The sequence below is a fragment of the Asterias rubens genome, chromosome 1 (genome assembly GCF_902459465.1).
Source record: "Asterias rubens chromosome 1, eAstRub1.3, whole genome shotgun sequence".
In the NCBI taxonomy this organism is placed as follows: Eukaryota; Metazoa; Echinodermata; class Asteroidea; order Forcipulatida; family Asteriidae; genus Asterias; species Asterias rubens.
In genome coordinates this window covers 30,341,529-30,364,023 of record NC_047062.1, presented here as the reverse complement: position 1 = coordinate 30,364,023, position 22,495 = coordinate 30,341,529, and the positions used below count along the sequence as shown (strand labels likewise).

Sequence of the window (22,495 nt, the reverse complement as noted above, 5' to 3'; positions counted from 1 at the left end):
GACACGATTGCATATGCAATACCGTTCGGCGGACATTATTGCATATGCATTAATGCCCGCCAGATAGTATTGCATAGAGGACATAATTGCATGCGACACCGGCCCAAACTGCTTGGCAAAGTTCCTTTGCTAAGCAATTTAGTGGGACACAACACAACAATGTAAACTTAATGTAGTTTTGGTTTGTACCTGGCTAATACTTTTCTGTGATTAGCACGATTTTTAGGTTACAGAACTTTATGGAAATAAAATAATGGGCTCTGCTCCCTATCCGCAGAGCAAAATAGTAGTAGTGGGGGAAAGATGGATAATATTGCGATTTGACAGGGGCTGCGGATGTGTTAACCTTTACCCAAGCCAAGAGAATAATTATATTATACTAAACATAATACACTTATATGATATTAGCAGTCGGCTTCAGTGAAAACATTGAAAGTAGTCACTTTATATTCGGAACTCTCAAGCCTAATTAATTGGATTTTAATGTTTCAACAAGAGGGCGCCCTTCAACCGTCCCGTCAGACGAAATTGTGAAGTTTTGACGTAAGGGGCGTCAGTTGTAGAAGTACGAACTGTTTATCGACAACCCGTCAGCCATCCCCGACATAGATTTTCATTTTTTGTGTGTCATAAATAAGTTATTTTACCACAAGAGATTGGAAAATGCTGCTTGGTAAGTTCATATAGCTATACTTAAGTTGACTGAAATGTGTTTATTTGCATTATATCTGTTGGAAGAAAAAGGGTAGGCAAAGTTTCAAAATGAACATGAAGAGTTGACGAAAATGTGTCGTTATAAAATACGATGAATGTTGTCCGTTCAATTGCTAAAAAGTGTAAACAATTATTTTATATTATACGAGTGATGATGTCACCCTCTGTCACTGTCGTGTTAGTGTCACTGGCAGGTGTCATGACTCCTTTGGCAGTTGTGGCTGCAGATTGTAAGTTTTCGTATGCTTGGTTAAATTAATAATAATAGTGTGGACATTCCACTTCACAACTATGTTCATCAAAATACCAGGGATACGAGGGGAAACAACCAAAAATTCACTCAAGTCAGCCATAAAGCTCGGGCCTTCAAAGATTCATTCTTCGTATCAACTGTTAAACTCTGGAACTCACTCTCGTCGGCTGCTGTGAACAGCACAACCCTAGCTAAATTCAAGGGGCATATAAGCAACAACAAATACACGTAGTAGTCTATTTCCACACGCAGTGCGCAAGTTAGCGTAGATGTATCCGGCAGGATATTTTGCTGACTGAACCAATGGAGATGGAGATTATCTTCTGGGTTTATTTTGTGTGTAGAAGCGTCTGTCATGTCTGTCTGTTGTCTGATCTGTTGATAAAGTCACTGACTATGTCGGTTTACTGCATGTCCCTGCAACAAACTCCTCGCTCAAGCCAAAGGGACATCAATTTTGCAGGTGTGGTGTGGCAATTAAACAAAATTTTGTGGTGAGCTCCTCTTATGAAAGTGGTCATTTGGGTTGTCATCTATCCTAAAAGTCCCTAGTTAGTATTAAAGTAGTCTTGAATGAGGCAGAAAAACAACTGTCTACTGCCAGTGCCAGACTACCTGAGTGCTGCTGGGTGTGATGTGGGGGAGTGTAGTGTGACAGAGTGATACCGATAGAAGAGCAAAATTATTGGAAATGTCATGGTTCGACTCTGCTTTCAGTTTCACCCATGATAACTCTGTACCGCATTGTTCTGCCCTTATTACGACAAGCCATAGTTTTATAGGAATATAGGCCTAGCTTTGTATGGATGAATGGCAATTCGTAGAATTCTGCGTTAAGCAGTGCCACACATTGGACAACTAGGGACTCTGCAGACGATTTCACGAAACGCTGGAATTAATCCTAATCTATCTTGAGTTAGGATGAGTAACTCGTCCTAATTTAGGATGGGTTCAGTGACTTCTAACAAATACAGAACTTAACTCTAAGTCCTAGATTAATCCTAATAGGAAGAGTTTGGATAAATCGACAGCTGGACAGTTTTAGCGTCAAACGTTAACAACTCCTAAGACAAATCCAAAAGTTCAACCAAGACAACTTCATTTCAAATAAAATGTTTATTGGCATAGTGTATCTTGAAATACGTCTGAAATTGTTGAGAATTTTCATGTGGACTTAAATACTTCAAGGGCAACAACTGAAGTATCAGGTCTGTGCATGTGATAAGTGACGAAACCTTAAAAGAAAATAATTGACACAAAAGCGTGCATGTATTTTAAACAGAGCATCTGGGTGACTTACAACAAACATAGGTGAGCAACCGTCCATTGTATTAACCAAAAGTGATAAAAACATGTGGGTCATTTATTTGTACAATTTGAATACAAATTCTAGGATTAAATGTGTTACACTGTGCTTAGGGTCAGCTTAATGGGATTGCTAGAACTAGGTAGAGTGTTATCAGGACTTAATCAATGTAATACAAAGTATTGATGACATTGTAGTATACTTACAAATGCTTTGCTTTGAGTAGGTTTAAATTCTACCATTGGTTTAAACACGATAAATTGTACTAAAAGCTGTACAACCTACATAATGCTCATAATTCTTCCTTTTTCAAATGTGTTAATTTATTTTTGAGTGTGGGAAATGTATTTCATTTGACCAACAAAGCGGTTGTCATCGCTACAAAGAAAAAATGAATTAATGACAACACGCTTAAAATTTGGGCTACTTTAACTTCCCTGGGCAAATAAGAGACACAGAATTTACAAGTCCGACAGGCAAATTTACTCAAGCTTAAAAGCGCAAGGCATGCATAGGAACCGTGAATTCCAATTGCTACGACGTTTGCATTTGGCCAAATCACATCATCATTCATCATACAACGCAGCCCTCTTTACACTTTACCCTATACCCAATACCACTATGTAAACATAAAACCATAATTGCGAGCTAAGACCACAGATGGTATCATCACTTGTTGTAGAACTGTGATATTAAAATATTCTCAAATAGACCTTTGGACCTGGTCCCGCCTACATGCCATTCCAAATAATGAACCATAGATAATGCAAAATATTTGCAGTTGTTAAAAGACCGTGTTTACACACACAGAGCTATTATCAATTGCTAACAATTTCCAGTAACATCCATTTTTTCCGGTCAGATTTTGGAGAGTTTATTTGTTTGGAATCAGCCAGGAATTCGCCCAAAAATTGTTTAATTTGGTATTGGCCGTATTGATGGATTGTTGTATTGTACAATACGTAAGTTGTTGATTTATTTTTCACTGAAACAATCTGTGCATTTAGTTGTACTGTGTGTTCTCTACAGTAACTGTAGCTTGAGTTCACTACAGCTTACAAGTGTACTGTTAGAATTCATTTAAATTTTGTGCACTGTTGTTTAGTACTAAGGATCGTTTAGATCAATGTACATCTCATCCATTGTGAACTTTGAAGTGTTAGTGTAAACAACAATAAAAACACCTGACATTGTTGTTGGGCGAGGCAGTTTTTTGGGGGTAAAAGGCACCTCAGTGAGTGAAGTGAGTACAAGAACTTACTATTACATTTGAAGATTTCAAAGGGCACCGAGGCAATGACCAGGGGCATGGAGGCAATTGTCTTTGGTTTGTTTCAGGTTACAACCATCTTCTTCACTCAAATAGATCAAATAGAGGACTTAAAATTGTGCCTTTTTCTCCTCTCTGTTGTTTGTTTATTTACACCAGACATACATTTTAAGGTGCAATTTGTTTGTGTATTATTGCATACTTATTGTCAATATGGATGGCTAGTCTTTTTGACATGCAAAATAGGCAGCCATTAAAATAACTTTGCCTCCGAAAATAATAAAATGACCTACAGAGGAAGTTGTACAGTCACAGTGTGAGTTTTGGTAGGTTGTTTACAATGCAGTTTATTTGTAGGAGAAGTTGTCCACCTTATAATAAGTTGTGAATGACTTGCTTTGAATGATTACCAATAATCAACAACACAAGGTGGAGCTTGTCTTGCTAAAGGGCCATGCCATCCTGAGTTAAATCTTTCTCTATGGTTGAATAAAACTCTCAAATAAACTGAGACAGGCCCGATACTTCACAGAGGCAACAAAAGTGAATGCCTCCATGCCCCCGGGGTCAATGCCTTGGTGCCCTTGAAATGATATGCAGTTTAGATATTTACAATTTCCTCATAGATGTAGGGTACCCTTTTACCAAAGACAAAATGCCTTGGTGCCCTTGCCCATTCAAAAATGAAACTACAGGCCTGCTGATAGTTTTCCAGTTTTACAATAACTCAATGCACTTGTAGGATGTTAATAATGACTCAATATTTTGGTGGGTGAGTTACTATCAGAACCTTAGGAAACACTGTGTCTCAGCTTATGGGTATTCTGTTTGGGTGCTGTTTTCAAAACAGTCTGTTGTTGACCTGTAGGGGTTTGGCATCCTTCAAACTCATTACAGTCCTTCTTCCATGCTCTTGTTGACTTCAAATCGTCCCCTTTACTGAACTTGTTTCTTTTCTCCTGTTTGAATTGGAGCGTCCTACAGCCAATCCGATATGACGAGTAGTAAGGGCAAAGTAGTTTTCCTTTGCCAAAGAAAAAAGGGCACCTACATTACGACAGAAATATAAATTTCTATTAGAACATCAAGGGGCACCAAGGCCACAAACAAGGACATGGAGGCACTTACATACCTCCATTGCCTTCTTTGAAATATGAACAGGCCCACTCACTGTCTTAAAATTCAAAAAAAATTGTACCCTTCTTCTTAAAAATTGCTTAAATTTGAACGGCTTATTTATTTATTTGAATTCAGGCTAAAGCCTTTCCCTTTAAACGATTGTAGTTTCTCAATTTTCTCATTCACTGTCAGCTTTGACAGCAGGAATCTAAAAGTTCAAGCTGAATTTAAAAGAGGTCTGTGGTTTTGATTTCGTCTCGGGGGAAGCGGTTTAAGATCGTAGAGAACTTTATGACACATTTTATCATTGTACAAACCTGTCCTTACTCTATGAGTCTACTAAGCTGTACATTCCCCGAGTGCCCCTCTGAGGAGAAAATTCCATGGGACATCTTCATTGTTATTCAAATTGAAATGACAATACTTCATGCCGAGTTATTGAAGAACTCGATGATGGGTATCGGTTCGATTGTATGACGCGTGCTTAATGTGTTCTTATTGTTAGGTACATTGTATGATACAATGTAATGATAGTCATCCCCTGCAGGGATAACAGAACGTTTTGTTTTGTTTACTCTACTACATGTAGTTCACTTTTCTAGTAGGACAGTTCTTTTCAAAAAAATAAATCTATTCCGAGGTAGTAGAATACTAAGACACACTCTACCTGGCAAGTAGATACACACATGGTGGTAATACCTCAAACCATTACTTTACTACATGCAGTACATGCAGATATGATCACTTGACTATATAATGATATTCAGCTTACTGTTTAGCAATTTCTGCTCTGAAATTCTGAATGCAGATATCTAGTCATTTTTAGAGTGTACATTTTATTTCCCTCTTTGAAATTTCTACTATGGGATTTCTTTTGAGCATGGAGGAAAGTTGTTCCTTCATGATATGAGTGATTGCTTGTTGTATTCATGTTGAAGCGCCTTGAGCATTACTGAGTGACAGATATGCGCGCTATGTAAGAAGCAATTATTAATATTATTAGTAAAAACCTTGAGACCAATTAAGAAACTCAGTCTGCGGCAGTGAAGTTTAACAGGAAGTTCCCTCGATCAAAGCAATTACCACCTGCCACCCAGTTGTACAATAAGAACAACATTTCCTTTTAGAATTTAGAACTCTCCCGAATTACAAAATATTCCACGACAGTAGAATAAATAGCACGACAAGTTCTCAGAAGAACATAACCTACCCAACATCATGGTGTTATGACAAACCAAATATATCAAATACAGATACTTTGATTATTGGTCCTTTGATTATTAGAAATTTTGAATACAGCATTGCAGACCCTCAGGCCTTGAAAATAACCCATGGCACCAACATCAGTTGCCGTCGTGCCCTGTGCTTTTGCTACTGGTGCCCTGTGCTTTTGCTGTGGTGCCCTTTGCAAAGTTCCAATTGACCCAATTCACCTGCCGTCATCATCAGAATAACCTTGAATGCGCCATACTGGCGGGCAATGTCACTGTGTGTTATTCAGTGAAGTGCGCATTTTAAGTGACGCTGCGTTTACTCGTAAACCTATTGACCACCAAAATGGTGAGCGTGGCACAGTCTCCAAGTGTGACACGCATGCCAGGGGTCAATACACAATAAAATTTTACTCATAGAAGTGCCCCTTGCAATGAGGAAAATTGCTGTGCCCCCTTCTAGAACAAAATTCAAGGCCTGGACCGTACAATATGTTGCCAAATTTCTTGTATATTATACAGTTAGTTGTGATTGTATTTTTTCAAACAGTGAGCTTTGTATTTCCCTGGTAGAATAATTTGAATACACCTCCAGTGAAGCGAAGCCATTGATCCAACATCAAACATGTTCCGCAGATCACCATCTGATCCAAGCTGCTAGGACCTGCCATAGGCTTTGATTCCAAACAATGAACCAGCGAAACCTTGAAACGCATTCTTTCAGCTGGATGTTGCCAATCTATTGATTACCAATCAAACTTCATTAGGAAACCCAACTTGATTCAATTACACATGACGTACATATTTTGCATTGTAATTTTGGTTAAGTACAGTGTACGATCAGACAGTTACATGTTGAAACTCTCCCCTCTTTGTTAGCATTTTCAAGCAAGTTAATCATGCCTGGATGTAATTGTGTATCGTATTGCAGGCTCGTTAATCAAATTCAAAACTATGATATTGAATATCCAGTTAAAGTCGTCCTATCATGTGTGCTGATGAAGAACAATATGTTCCCTGAAATGAAGCAGATATTTGTTTAGATCAGTGCTCTCGAAACTCAATGAGTTTCAATGGCCTTTTAACCTGGCTTCCAACTTGCAGCTTTGTAGGTAAAACAGAAGAGGAAATTTTTGCCGTCTCCCTATCACGCACACATTTTAGCTATCAAAACAAGGATGTCGAATAAAACAATGGCCAGCACAGACACTAACAGAAATGACAGACAATCAAGAAGGGGCCACTGGGTGTTTTCCCCTTCAGTTTTGTTTGACATTTCTAATTGTAAACTGAACTTTGATGTTCTTTTTTTTCTTTCTTTAACCCATCCACTCACAGTTTCGAAAAAAGAAAAACAATTTTACACATTGATTATACTGAATGGCCTCTACTTGTGTTTGTTAAAGAGCAATTTGAATTAGTTTCATGCGTGACACCATCATTACAAAATAAATTTATGTGTAAATAGTTCAGGAATTTCGTTTGTTTAAACTGGACATGATGCATTGTTTTTCTAAGCCATTTAATTGGATGAAGTGCTCCCATCTTACATCGGGCGTGGCCTATTAATGCTGGTACACATATCAGAAACTTAGGAGGGATACATGTAACATTGCATAACTCACAACCTTTGGTAAAGTTACTGCTGTCACAAGATTTTGCAAAGGAATTTTGTACCAGCAGATGAACAGATCATCATTTTGCTGACATAAATAATTAGACTCTTAGAATGGATTTCCATGTTGGACTGACAGTGTTGGTATCAGATGGTGCCCTCAGAAGAAACACAAACCAGCCCAAATACCATGTACGCCTCATTTATTGTTTGACTCTGGTTCCCTGTTAATTTTTTACTAGGCAGGGAAATTTGCTAAGCACTATTGTCTGCTAACAAGCAGCATTACGAAATTGAGCCTAGTATGGAATAGCAGGCCTGTAAACTTCAGTTTTAAAAGGGCAAGGGCACCAAGGCAATTACTCCTAGGTAAAGGGCACCCTATGAGGAAATTGTAAATTTCTACTGTGACTTCAAGGCAATGAGCAGGGGGCATTGAGGCAATCAGGCCTGGGATACATGTAGTAACTGTGTAGTACACTCTCTCGTCTCCACTCCACTCCCTCAATGATCTACAGAGGAAATGTCACATAATGTTCCCTGACATTCCCCTGGGGCCTCCGCAACTCTGACGTTACGTAACTGGCCTGTCCATCAAACACTAAGCAGCTCATTAAAAGTCTCCCATCCCCACGAGCAGCACCCAGGCCTGTATGCTTCATTTTTGAAAGAGCAAGGGGCACCAAGCGATTTTCTTGTTGGTAAAGGGCACCCTATGAGGAAATTGTAAATTTCTACTGTGCATTTCAAGGGCACCAAGGCAATGACCAGGGGGCATGGAGGCAGTTGCCTTCGTTGCCTCCGTGAAGTATCAGGCACGCCTGAGCACCATCCTCAAAAATGGCTTCCATAAACCCACAGGATGAATGCGTATCATCCCATGACAATCAGACAGGTGGGATCCAGTAGTGCAAGTCGTCAGCGATCCTTCACAACATTTGACTTTAGAATCCTCTTCATGACATGATTGGTTGGGCTGACAAAATATTTGCAGATTGGGATTGGGATTGTAATGTGGGCCATAAACATGAAATAACAACTGTCAAAAGTTGGGCTTAATCCCTTGTGTGTGAGTCAGTAAAAAATAGTGAAAAACTTGCAAAGTTTTCAGCATGTAAACACATCGTGGTTATTGGTTTTAGCCTTCCAATCCTGATTTGTGTAAATGCATTATACTCAGTACTTTTCCATGTTCTGTTAAAACAATTCATAGTTACTTGGGTGGGATTCAAGCCCAAAATCTTTATCGTTTTTGAGCAGATGTCTTACCAACTGGAACAACGAGATTGCCTACATAGTAGCATTGTTGGTTGTAACCATTTAATATTCCGCGGGTTTTTTTTAGTGGGAAAAAACAATGAAGCCCATAACAATTGTCTTATGTAGTGACGGGAATTTCTATTGCAGAAAACTCCATCCCTACTGAGTTTATTCTCAATGCTCATCTCTAAAATCTTTTTTTGCTAGTTCAAATTGTTTCAAGATTGCCACTTAAATTTCTGTAATCTTTTCAACTTCTTACAGGATGAGAAACTAATTCTGCGCGTCTACTTCAGAATAACAGATTAAGTCTTAGCAACAAAATGAACGCATTTGAGACCATTCCGGTCGAGATGACCTTTGAACGACCTCCCATCAACGGACCAATGAGCACCTTTGCCCCTCTCCACCACAATCTAATGGAGGATGATGGGGAGGTCAGCAGCCTGGGGGATGACTTTGGCATCTTACAAGACGATGATGACGAGGTAAGCATCAGCGACTTTTTACAGGGATGATAAATTTCAGATTTTTATTTGAATTCAGCTTAAATCTTTCCACGTAAAAAAAGCCTGCTTTTTGATACATTCTCTAGAACTGAGAGGTAAGCCTCAGCGATTTGTTGTTGTCAATTTATAAGAATCAATACATCTTGACACATCGGCCCAACTTCATAGAGCTGCTCGTGCAGACACTTTTTCTGACAAATTTTGCGCTTAGCAACAATTAGCAGGATAATAGCCGTTTTGCACAATGCTATAGATCGGGGGCATGGTTGGCTTGTGCTCAAAGCACTCGCCTCCCACCAAGTTGACCCTGGTTCGATACCCGGCCAGCGCTATATATGTGAGTTGAGTTGTGCTTGGTTCTCTGACTGTGCTACGAGGGTTTTCTAGACCATCTGGTTTTCCTCCCTCGGGAAAAACCAACGCATCTGGAACTCTCTACCACTTAATCTTCGATCTTGTCTTTGTATTGCAAAATTCAAGTCTCTTCTCAAAACTTATCTTATGCCACAGGTTTTCAATGACTAATTTTGTTGTGTCTGTTTTTCTTTGTGTTGTGTTTTGTTTTTTGTTTTGTTTTTGGTTTTACTGCGCCTTGAACACCCAGCAGGGTGGATATGTGCGCATTACAAGTCTTATTATTATTATTATTATTATTAATTACTTTGGCTGTGCTCTGTGGTCATAATGGGTTGATGGCTGGATTCCAAAGGCGCCCTTGCATGGCTGCTTCTTGAACACTTTGTAGCCCCGCCCTTCGCAATTCAGCTCTTAGCTGTGAGTAAGGAGGATTAGCTTCCCAAATTATTTTTAACATCCCTCTACTTTGCAAGAATAATTGGGCAAGAAACATTGAACACTAGAGGGTGTTTTCAGATCAACATAGCAAGAGAATGTTGGTGAAATACACCGAAAAACAACTTGACCATCAATTGACCCCCACAAAAGAAAGTTGTTTTGAGCCTTCTAGGAAATTCAAAATAAGACAAGTTTCCAAAACATCAAGCTATGTGGTGTACTACTTTAGGCCCTCTGGTTAGAGTGCAAATAATATGGACTGAAAGAGTGGAAATGCAATGCCAAACACAAGACAGACATTTTAATCAAATTAAAGAAACATTATTTATGTGCAACGGTTCGACTCTGTCTGCACAAACCATTGGCAGTCCCAAGCAAACTGTGTGCACATGTGAAGCCTGCACAGTAAAACAACCTCTTCAGACCACTCAACCAACACAACCATCTGGCAACCCTTCACCACCATCCTGTGTCTGAATAGACCATTATCATGCTACCTCCTTCTTTACTTGGTCATGTTCCTCGTATCGAAGAACAATAATGAATGCTAATAATCATGAACCAGGCTACTTTGTTCTTCCAGCCTCGGTTTGGTAACATTGATATCAATGAGAGAAAATCAAGATGGCTGCACCATGATAAAGGTCTATTGACAGCACTACGTTTTACATTTCTTTCCAATGTACCCTAATTTGAAAACAGAATGCCCCTCTTTTCATGCAAAGTAGAGAGCTATTAGAAACCATATGTGACTGCTTGTGTCGCACGAAAAATGTGTATTGTGCGTTGCATACAACCGTGAAACCAAATGTAGTCTGCATTTTGTGGCACTTTTGAGTAAAGTTGTCAATGATTATCTGAACTGTAATAATACGTTACTGGACGATCAATCAGTTAACTTGGTAACTGTGTAATTTGCACATGCTTAGCTGTGAGATTACTAGCCCTGTGTAGCCCTTTGATACAATTGACTTATTTCTTGCCCAGATTCATGTCTTGAACTTGCTTATAACTTTGTTCAAATAAATACAGTAGCTTGTTTGTTTTATGAAAGAAAATAACAAAAGCAGGCCTTGCTCTAACTAGTGCTGGGCGAAAAGTGAAATTTTGATATTCGGATACCGCTGGCCAACTATCCGAAATTAACCAGATATTCAAATAGTTTTTTTCGCCGCTAGAGGGCGCTATTGATATTAGTTTTAGACAGTGTCACTCGGTTCATTCATAAAAATAACCGGATCTAATTTAAAGATGGCGATTTGCTTTTTCTTTTGATCGTGATTGACTCTACGTACGTGAAGGAAAACTTTCGTAATCTTTGAACAAATTACGTCAGAAATGTCATTGTTTAACTCTTCACGGAGGTGAGCATAGTTAAATACTTAATTTATGCTGTTTTATGCTGCCTTAATAGAAGTTTCATACGGATTCAAACAAAACATTCCTATAAGTTGTCGCCCGACGTCCGGGGATATTCGGATATTAAAAGAATATCCGGTTACTTGGTTGTAATTAAAGAACTATCCGGTTTATAAATAGCTATTCGCGCCCTGTGCGGATATCCGGTTAAGAAAAAAAAAGCATTCGCGGTTACGGATAGGAAAACCTATTCGCCATTAACCGGATATTCGAATAATTCGCCCAGGCCTAGCTCTAACCCATGGCACCCAAAGCAATTGCCGTGGTGCCCTGTGCTTTTGCTGTGTTGCCCTCTGCAAGGTCCTGTACATTTTCCTCTCCAGAGGTTCCTTTTACCAGAGGGAAATTTCTGTGCCGATTCAAGAGCCAAGTTTCAAGGCCTGTAGAAGCTATGCACAGATGCATATTAAAATAAATGTTTCTCCTGAAGACGAGCAGAGTATACTGTTAGGAACATCAAGACCAAACAGGCTCTTTTCAGAGCCAACACTCCCTCAAAAGAGATTTACCCATGGTTGTAGTCCGCAAGTTTACTATTCATATTTATATTTATAGTTACTCTTATTCTCAACACATCTCACATATATGGCCCTTACACCATGCAAAGCTTCAAACACCATTGACAATTGTTTCACCTTGAATTTGTTTTTTATTTTGTTTTTAGGATTTTTTTGTGGTTCTGGAAATGATTGCAAATGATGAGAGATTTGGATTCTCGGTGATGGGAGGCATCGAGGAGGGATTCCTGCCACGAGTTGATGAGATCCTACAAGGTAAGTTGGATTGAAAGATTATTTGTATCCATTTTATATCATCAGTAATAAAAGCAAGGGATTCTTTAGCACTGTACCGTGCAGCCCTAAAGATTCACATGGAGAGAAGACATTGAAGAAATGCAAAGCCCTCGCTGAAATCAGGCAGTTCTGGAAAGCAGTTAAATGGTGCACACAGCCACAATCGTGGGTACACATTTTTTGTTTGCCCATTTTATAAACAACAGTTTCGGGGCTCAAAATTAACACTGGATCGCAGGTCCCAGGCAAGTGATTTTCACAACCAAGGGTTGTACATTGAGTGTGTTTTGTTGGAGAGTAAATTGTAATATTGAAGTGTTATCATACTTTCATGTTCTTTGTCATGTACCCTGCCTAGTGTTGTAGTTATGAATACCGATGCTCAACGAACCATCAAGGAACCAGACTAGATTTCCTTGAAGCTTACATTGATTACATTGATTTGAAAGAGACCATAGATTTTAGTGCTAGACCATAAACATTTAGAGCTCCCTCTGTTGCCCAAATTGAGTACACACTCTGGAGATGATGGCTTGTTTCTTTGGATTAGCGCCCTCTTGTGATATTTTTTTAGATATTGATTTAGAAAAAGCTGTTGTGTGGTCAAATTGAGTAACTGACTTGTCTGTAAATCACTGCATCCATTCAGTGATTAAAATTGAAAGGGACATACATGTTTCTAGGGTAATTGTTTGTTGAGAAAGAGGTAATTTCCCACTTAAATATTCACAGACTACAGGCCTGAAGCCTTTTATTAGGCATCTGAAAGCACACAAATTTGTGCAACCAAGGGTATTTTTTTCTTGCATTGAAATATTACAACTTCAATGACCAAATGAGCCCAAATGTTCACAGATTTGTTATTTTATGCATGTTGGGATAGACCAGCTGAGAATACTGGTCTACCAAAGGTGTCTGGTGCCTTTAATAGTAAATATTTTGTAAAAACCTGTTGTCTTGGAATCATTGAAAGATGCCCAAGCCTCTTATGCAGAGACTCTGGAGTTTATTGAAATCTTCCCTTTAATTCTAAAAAATATCACAGTGATTGAGATATTTATAAGTCAATTTGATCTCACTGTGTAATATTTTTTTAAACATCAAGAAATTATGTTCATATGTTTTTTTATTTTGAGTCTGTTAATCCATAGATCATCAAAATATACAAACCCATTTACTGACATGCCTGGAATTTCATCTTTGAACATGTTGAAAGGGCAAGGCCACTTTCGTTTTGAAAAGGGCACTAGAAAGCTTTTGAGGGTCAAGACCAGGGGCAGCGATTCCAGGCCTGAAATGAGATGAGTGTATCTTCTCATTGAATGCTTCATAGGAAAACAATTTGCAATTTGAACTGTGTCGAAAGTTCTTTCGCATGAAGATTCTGCCATCCATTTCATTAAACTCTTCCTAACATAGGGTTAATCTTAAAGGACTAAGGACATGTTAAGTTCCGTAACCATTAGTTAGGACGCATTGAACCATCTAAAGTTAGGACGAGTTACTTATCCTAACTCGAGATAGGATTAATCCTAGTGTTTGGTGAAATCATCTGCTGGTCGTGTAAACAAAAAAATTCTGGTCTGGTAACAATTTTACCCCCAAATCGAGCCCTGCAGTGCTCATTGTAAGTTGTTTCCATGAGTGTATCTACTCACACCCACCCACCTTCCTGAGGCTCCATGCCCTGAAAGGCAAAGCCACTGCACTTTGAAATTGAGTATAATTTCAAACACCATCCTCTGACGCACATTAAACCCTTAGATCTCATCACCGAAATAATCAGGGGGAAGTCAAACGTGTTTATTAAACATCATACATTGCTAGAACTTAATAATAGAGACCCCTGTAAGTTCAGCAATCTGCGAGATCGATTGGTTAATAGCGCAAGAGAGGGGATATTTGAAGCGAGGGAGGGCGCATTAAGTATTGACACAACAGACCCAGGGCGAATTTATACAGAGGCTAGAGCTCCAATGAATGAGAGGTGTTTTTTATTTTTTCAGAATAGTCCCTTGACGTAGTTGAGAGTGTTTTTATGCACGGGGACTGTTTGTCTATGAGATCAGGGACTGCATTTTTTCTCACTACTCATCTTTTACTTTATGATGCATGAAGAAGGTTCAACTACTGAACTCCCCAAGTACTGACTTGTTGTTGGACATGATTCCATTTTATTCATTTTTTTCACCCTGGATTTGCTTTTCAAATGATAATGGGTTGGTGTGAGTGTATATTTGTTGTGACAGCTTCATCGTTTTCGGACATAATTTGTCCACAAATGCATTATTTGATTTGTACCCTGGATTTGGTTGAATCTACTGATACTGTCTTGTTATAGTGTAATTTCTTTGACAGTTTATCGATTTTAGGACCCAACTTTTGCCCTTTTTTTTTTCATTTGTACCGTGGATTTTCTTGGATCAAGAGATATGGTCAAGATTGTTGTTATTGTTTAATTTCTGTTACAGTTAATCATTATCAGGACATCATTTTTCCATATTTGTATGATTTTTTTTTTACCCTGGATTTTCTTGGATCAAGAGATATGGTCGTGCTGTTATTGTTTTATTTCTGTAACAGTTCATCAATTTTATGCGATAACTTTTCAATTTGTTTGCATTTTTGCTTTCACTTTGTACCCTGGATTTGCTTCATGTGATATTTTTATAACATTTTTATGGCAGCAAAACTTGTGTGGTATTTATATTTGGACCAAGCATAGCACATATCAAAAAGGATGAAAACCTTTCTACCAATGTTAATATCTTCTTTACAAAGGAAAACCTTTCTTAAGAAATTTAAATGATCAGTTGAAGGTTAGGAAAACCAAGTTCAGATGGCGTCACAAATGTACTGTTATTTTACCTACATTTGCAGCACACATTAAGTGCACACAAATGAATAGTACGTGACACAATCATGTGCACACATGTACTTGAATAATATGAAAATGTACATTCACTTCTACAGTCAAGGTTATACTTATCGTGTTATTAGAGTTAGCGATTACCGTGAGAAAAATTCCCTATTGATTGACTGTTAAAGATGTTTCTCATATTTTTTTCATTTTCATGGTGTCAGCACAAATAATCCTCTAGTTAATCTAGCAATAATGAAAATAAATATTTAAGCACGAATTCTCCATAATTTATCATAATTTGTTTGTTTGTTTGTTTGTTTGTAATGTCTGCTTATTTGTTTGTTTGTTTGGTTTTCTTTAGATGATGGACAATCACTGTAAAACGAGAGAATTCCCAATGGATTGACTGTTTAAGACATTTCTCATCATTTTTGCATAGTGTAAACACAAATAATTCTTTAGTTAATCTAGCAATAATGAAAAATAAATATAAGCAAGAATTCTCCATAATTTATCATAGTTTTACAGTGATTATCCATCATCTAAAGAAAACCAAAGAAACAATATATTTGATGCTGCTTGAGTAGGTTTGTTTTTGTATCCCCGAAACCACAACCAAGTCTTAATTGTATGTATTCAAAACCATAAAGATGTGTTTTATAACTTTATCTTCCCCCAGACTTTGTAACACTTATAAATATCCCTTGCTTCATATTAAGCCAAAAACCATACGCTGTTGATGTTTACACAGAACTTAAGATAACGCCAAAATGCAGCAATATTAAAGGAGAAGCAAATAATGATGAGCTGCAGTGACTTCATAGCCATTTAGCCAATAGCTTTCCCATCGCTAATCACCCCTGTATGCTGAGTTAATGGAGACCGCCTGGCAGAGACCCTGGGCTTGTGATCAACTGGTTGCTGGTGTCTCCACACAGTGAATGCTTTACAGTGGGTTGATGCACAGAGCAGTGGTTGATATATGAACACTACACACACACTCACAACAACGCTGACTTGCAACCTGCCACTACTACTAAGTACAAGGTGGCTTGTTCTCAATGGATAAAGGTGATACAGTGGAGTGGTTTCGGACCAGTATAATGTCAACACTGGGGATGAGTTTCGTGTAATAACAGAAGACAGGAAAGCCTTCTCTTTGCCTTTTTGCCTGTGTCTTCATTTCTGTCCTCCGGCTTCTGGTTTTTGTATTTGATCTTTGGAGTGCTGGGATCTCTGATCACATGTTTGGGTCGGTGTAGCTGCACCAGTGCTTCATCACACAGTATGCTGACCCCTTGCCTGGATAGATAATATCGTTGGTTTGTTTTATTTATGAGACAACAACAGACATGACAGATATCGGAGGATATGTTATATTGCTGGTAGAAACCAAGGATAGACAAATAAAGCTGTATGGTAAGGAATCGTCATAATTATTTTTATAGATTTGAAGAAATTTGTTTGTGTGTTTACAGTGTTCTGGGATTCGTTGTTTAAGAATTTTGTTTGAAATGTTTTGGAATCTTACTAGATGGATGTAGCTGGAGGTTATTCAACCATGCGCATTTTGTTTTTGTTATAATTCCCACCACTGATTCTACCATTTTGTTGTCAGGCTCCAATTTTACACTGGATCATAGGTCCGGAGCAAGTGATTTTAGTGTCAGGGCAGTAAACGAATGATTGGACAAGTCCCGGTGCCTGGTACTTTTAAATAACTTCATTAAAAACAAACACAAAGGTTGACTTTGTAGCTGATATTTAAATTTTTGAACTCAAAGTCTACTGACCCAAAAGTCAAATGAGATAAATCTTCTCTTCTCAGAAAAACCGAAACCCAAAGCAACAACAAGAACAACAAACTTGTTTTTATGTTGAAACTGAGATATAACTATTATTTTGATTCTAGTGAGAATCTTTAGTGTCGTTTTTGTTTGTTTTTTGAATCTGGTCTCGTGAACAAAAGATCTGAGCTACAAGCCCTGCGGTCTTGTGGATTTTCCTGCCAAATTTGAGAATTGATTGTATTAGAAATACTGTGTCTTATTTCATATCCGCGTTTTTGCTTCATCAAAACTGACTTAAAATTTGCTCTCTGTGTTGAAATGGATCGGTTGAAATGCAGAAGGAAAGATCCTTCAGGGAAGTAAATGCATTTTTCTCCCAAGGAATTTCTTGTGCCCTTGAATTCTGAAGTATTTTCCCAGCTGAATAATTTTTTCTAAAACACAGAAGCCCATAAATCCAAGTCTAAGACTGTTGCTGGTATGTATTATGTCACATTTGAGCACAAGTGCTTTGTGTCAGCTGTTTCAAAACTTCCCTCAAAACCCAGCTCTTTAAAACCACTTGATGACACAGCCATTCTTTCCTTGCAGTTTTGTCCTCTCTTTATTGTTGCAGCATGAGTGTCGAATTTAGGTCAATATGTACGCTCTCTACAACTCCAGTCCATAATATTCATTTTTATTTTGACGTTTCACCATGTGCAGTGCTCTGTAATGTTAAAACTGAACAAGTTTGAAGTTCAATTTCATAACCATGCCATTTTGCAGTTTTACAGTTAACCAACTGCAAAACTGCAAAATGTTTTTCAAATTCAAAACTCCTGTATAATAATAATAATGAACCATTTTTGTAGAGCGCATATCACAATCACAGAGAAGTCCCTATGCGCTTTGAGAAGAAAACAAAGGAGAAGTAAAAGTTAATAGAGATGTATTGCCCGAGTCCGTTTATAACTGCACAAAACTCAGCCGTTGGGTTTCAATGCAGTAATCTTTTATGGGGAATCACTAGCTGCTTTGTAATAGTCTTGTTTTCTCTGCCCAGTATACCCTCTCATGAGTGCCTAGGGGTCCCTAGAGGTCTGTGATTTGTCAATGGACTTACAAATCGACTTCTTGTTCTCATCAAAATAATGGTGGAGGGTTGTATTTTGACAATCTCACCAGTTCCCACACTTTTTCTCCATGTCGTGGAAAAACAGTGTGGGAGTATAATTTTGTGAGCCTGATTCAATGAGCTTGAATGACGATAATGGAAATAGCCTTTTAAGTCTGATAGATAAAACAAGAAAGAGGTGGGTAGCACCACGGTGAGACTAATTTATCACAAAAAACCCATGCATGAGTTTTCATAGCAACGACTACTTTGCATCAGAATCAGATGCAACGAACGGGAGGGTCAGCCTAAACTGTACTTCGTGTACAGTACAAATGAAAGGTGTATCATTTGTTTTTGGAAGAGCACATTCATTCCAATCCTCGAGCTACAAGAAAGATTTCATACATCTAATGGGATGGCGCATCAGTGGTTTTTAGATGAGAACACTAAATTCAGATCATGATGCCTCCTTGAACTGTTTCAGTTGACTGTAGTAGGCATCCATCCGTTAATACTGACGATGGACTAAATTTTGTCAAATTTAAAACTAAGAGAATGTGTGAAGAGATCTCCACAATTCATTTCAAATGCTTAAATTTGAAGAGATTTCTCTTCACCTTTTGTATCAATCGCCAGCTGAGTGAACTTGTCTCTGTTCATTATCAAGAAAGTTTCAAGAAAGTTTCAACCAAATGCTGTTTTTTTCTGTCACAAATACCACAACTTTACTAAATGTGCAGTTAGTTGCAGAATAACCAACTTGGTAAAACCACATCCAGGGAAAAATATATATGCAAATAAAAGGAATTTTTAATAATTTGTTTGTGCACAGCTATAAGACTTATTGCTTTTGAAACACGGGTAGACCTGTTGAGTAAGACAACACAACTAGAACAGGGCCATCGCTTGGTCAAACAAAAACCTATGTCATTGGATGAGAGTTTTTGCGTGGTGCAGACTTCGGTTGTTTGACAACCACCATGTGGGCTTGTGCAAAAGGTTTATTGGCACATGTACAGAATGTAATGATGTACAAATGCTGTAGTTGAATTTGTATTCGATTATTTTCAAGCATTTTGTATTCCAGGCATCCGAACATCCACTGTTTCTGAGGCAGGTCATGTTTTTTTGTGAGCGGTCTCACAAGATTTGACTGTTGAAGAAGAACTATTCCCTCGATCCCCCTCCTTCATCCTTGGAATGCATAAATCAGTAAAACCGGGATCTGGCTACATCCCGACATGCATTTATAATACATCCTCTCACTTTCAACTAATGTCTGGTCCTCATGTGAAAGCACGATACAGTGAAAGAGTTTTCTCTGTTGCCACTCCCAATTTATGGAACACTCTCCCTCCCTAAATTCTATCTGCTTCATCGTTATAAAACTACATGCCTAGAATATCATGTTTGAGAGAGCAAGGCTATTTTTCATTTTGCAAAGGGCACTTCCACTTCAAAAATTGTATAGTCGTTGCAGAGCTGTTAAAACATATCTGGCCAGATAAGTGTTGGGAAAAACATTAATGGACTAGAAAGGAAAAAAAAGGGGAACTATTCAGGGAAATTTCAAGCTAGATGGTCCTGCTGGCTAGTCACTGCAAAACTTAAGGGCAAAACCTGTGATCCTCGTTCCATTACAGCCCCCCCCCCCACCCCAACCATTTCAATCCTTTAATAGTGCGTTGTGTAAATGTTGCATAGCGTCACTACATTCTCTAATTACGTTCTATCCCGACGTTGTCATGGCAATTAACTATCATATTGAGGCATTGTATTATGAAGTAGTAATAGTCATATTGGTGTGGGTTTCAGTTCTATTATATTTTATATAGGGACTTTACAAGAAAGGTTTTAGTGGTATTATGTTAATGAGGGCACTTTAATTTTGCTAATGTGTCCACTTTGAAATACTTAAAGGGGAATACATTTCGTATAAAAAATATAAACCTTCGGTTGATTTAAAAAGGAGTATATTTGGTATCAGAAATAAAAAAACATTTGCTAGTTTTTCTGTTTCCAATTTGAAACACTTAGATAGGACATACATGTACATGTAGCCTGTACATTTTGTAGTCACTCTTAAGAAAAACTTTTGGTCAGAAGCCTATCAGAGTCTGATAAAAGCTTTTTGAGAAACATTTCACTCTGAAGTAATGGTTATAGTAGGCCTATGTAAAAAGATAACAGTTTTTATGCCCCCAAATTTGAATCTGAGAAGTGATACCGCGTAATGCTTCTCAGGCTGTGTATTCCTATTGGGGGATATTCTTCATGCAGGGACATATACGCTCAGGATTTATTTCAGACACGCGACCACCTTTTGAAATGAAATTTTGAAATGTTAGTCTCATAATATTGTCTAGATCTACATATGGATTTTATTTTTGGATCTTTTAATTATTTAGTTTTTGTGGTTAAAATGTTTTGTTGTTGTGAAGCGCCTGGGAGCATTTTTAATGGATTATTATTATTATTATCTGTCCAGGGGTCTGCTTAGTGGAAGAACTGCATAGACCCCTTGCATGTTTCACCATAAAGAAAGCACCACCCTCCTTCAAACTATTAGCCTTTTTTGAGGTATGGCAGACACCATCTGAGTGCACTCTTACAAATTCACCTAAACCTAATAGTTTCATATGTGTGTGTCCACCACTCTTAAAATGGATTATGGTTTCAGACACCCACCTCACATAGAAAACAAAAAGGTACATTGGAAAATCATTTCGTCATGTTGCCATTTCATCATGGACTCTCTAAATTTATGTATGGAAATCCACTTGTAGATTTCCCCCCAGTGTAAGCAATTGATTGTATTAACCCACTTTCCTCTCACCACGATTCATTTGTTTACCCATAATGAAGTAAAAGTAGTAGGGGGCAGGGCCTACAGTATTCAGGCCTGTATGCTTTGCTTTTGAAAGGGCAAGGCACCAAGGCATTTCTCCTTCGTAAAGGGCACTCAATGAGGAAATTGTAAATTTATACTGGAGAATTTGTCCAAGGGCACTAAGGCAATGACTAGGGGGCATGGAGACAATCGCCTTCGTTGCCTCAGTGAAGTATGGCCTGTATTTATGTACGGAAATCCACTTGTAGATCCCCCCTCCAGTGTAAGCAATGGATTGTATTAACCCGATTTCCTCTAACCATGATTCCTTTTTTGCCCGCATCGAAGTTAAAAATAAATGTAGTACAGTATTTTAATGCTCCATCCCTTTACGCAATTCTTCATCTTCCTTGTCTTTCTCCTTAAGTCCTAGCTTGACTGGAGAACAAACCCATGCAGTATGCTCTCATTCCAGACAAACAATACCCAATCTTTGTACTGCACTTTTGTGAATTCGCTTTATGTGAGCGCTTTCTGTTAGAGAAACATTCCAAAGGTTTTTCTTGTATTTGTACAATCAACTCCAGCCAACGAGCACTCTGAAGGGATTGGGATCTTGTTTGAAGATGAGCAGAGCATTCCTAATCCTATATAATCTAAGGACATTTGCTTTAAATTCAATTGTACCATGATTGTACATGTTTTTAATATGCATAGTGTATTACACGACTTAGCATCAAGGTCCCTTAAGCACAGGGAAGCAAAAAATTAACATTAGTTCTATGCAGTCAAAGGGATTGCACACTTTACGTAGGGAAAATTTCATATGTACTAAATTCAATTTTGTATACAGTACAGTTATTCAATGCAGAGAGAAACTAACACATTTTTTTTTTTTTAAGACACATTTGAAGGACGCGTTCTAATTGAACAGGCTAAGGCTTCACACAGCTCCAAAGCAAAAACCCAATTTGACTTTAAAAATGGTGTTTGATGGGCGGACTAAAGTGTACACGCATCATGATTGTTTTGTGTCAACTTATGCTAGAAAGTACCTTTAACCAAATTTCCGCAGAAACGTTTCTCAGATTGAAAATGTTTGGCTAAAATCACAAATCCCTTGGAAGGGAATCGTTTCTCAAAATATTATACATTATCAACAGCTGCCAGTGCTTTCTTACCAAGTAACATTTTAGACTCATGAATTTTAGACTCACTTGAATGTGTTTTAAAAAGTAAACTGATTGAGTAGAAAAAAAAAACTGAATAGAGTGTCTCAGAACTAAACTAAACACAAACCAGCCATTAGTTTTGTTTTCTTCTTATTTTAATATTCAGACTCCAACTTTTCTCATAGAGTTTTAGATCAATCATCAGCTTTTATAACCTGCAGTATTTTCTTCGTCGGAATTTGGCATTTTTGCCCTCCTTGCATTGTTACCCATTTAGTCTTGTGGCTCCAGTAAGAAGTATCAATAGAAAAATATGTGGATTGATATTTCCTACAAACAACTTTTCACTCTGTATTCATCATTACTCCTTTTGTAGAATTCATTTGTTGGACGCTCAACGGAAAATACCTCTGGCATGTTTGGTATTAAAGAAATTCTTTTTCATAAATTCAGGTCGCTTTCCAATTGGGGGGGGG

General features: G+C 38.0%; 1 protein-coding gene across 1 annotated transcript; it reads left to right on the top strand.

The window, feature by feature from the left end:
• The first annotated feature begins 589 nt into the window (after positions 1-589).
• LOC117301300 lies at positions 590-15,954 on the top strand. Its single transcript, XM_033785192.1, has 4 exons — positions 590-673; positions 9,013-9,236; positions 12,136-12,244; positions 15,880-15,954. Exons 2-4 carry the CDS (start codon positions 9,072-9,074, stop codon positions 15,942-15,944), a joined length of 339 nt encoding a protein of 112 aa, XP_033641083.1. The 5' UTR covers positions 590-673; positions 9,013-9,071; the 3' UTR covers positions 15,945-15,954.
• The last annotated feature ends 6,541 nt before the right edge of the window (positions 15,955-22,495 follow it).

Excerpts from the sequence above, each read along its gene's own strand:
- LOC117301300 (XM_033785192.1), top strand. The coding sequence starts at position 9,072 with ATGAACGCATTTGAGACCATTCCGGTCGAGATGACCTTTGAACGACCT. Across the intron at positions 9,237-12,135 it reads TACAAGACGATGATGACGAG|GATTTTTTTGTGGTTCTGGA; the intron begins GTAAGCATCAGC and ends TTTTGTTTTTAG. Across the intron at positions 12,245-15,879 it reads AGTTGATGAGATCCTACAAG|AACTTAAGATAACGCCAAAA; the intron begins GTAAGTTGGATT and ends ATGTTTACACAG.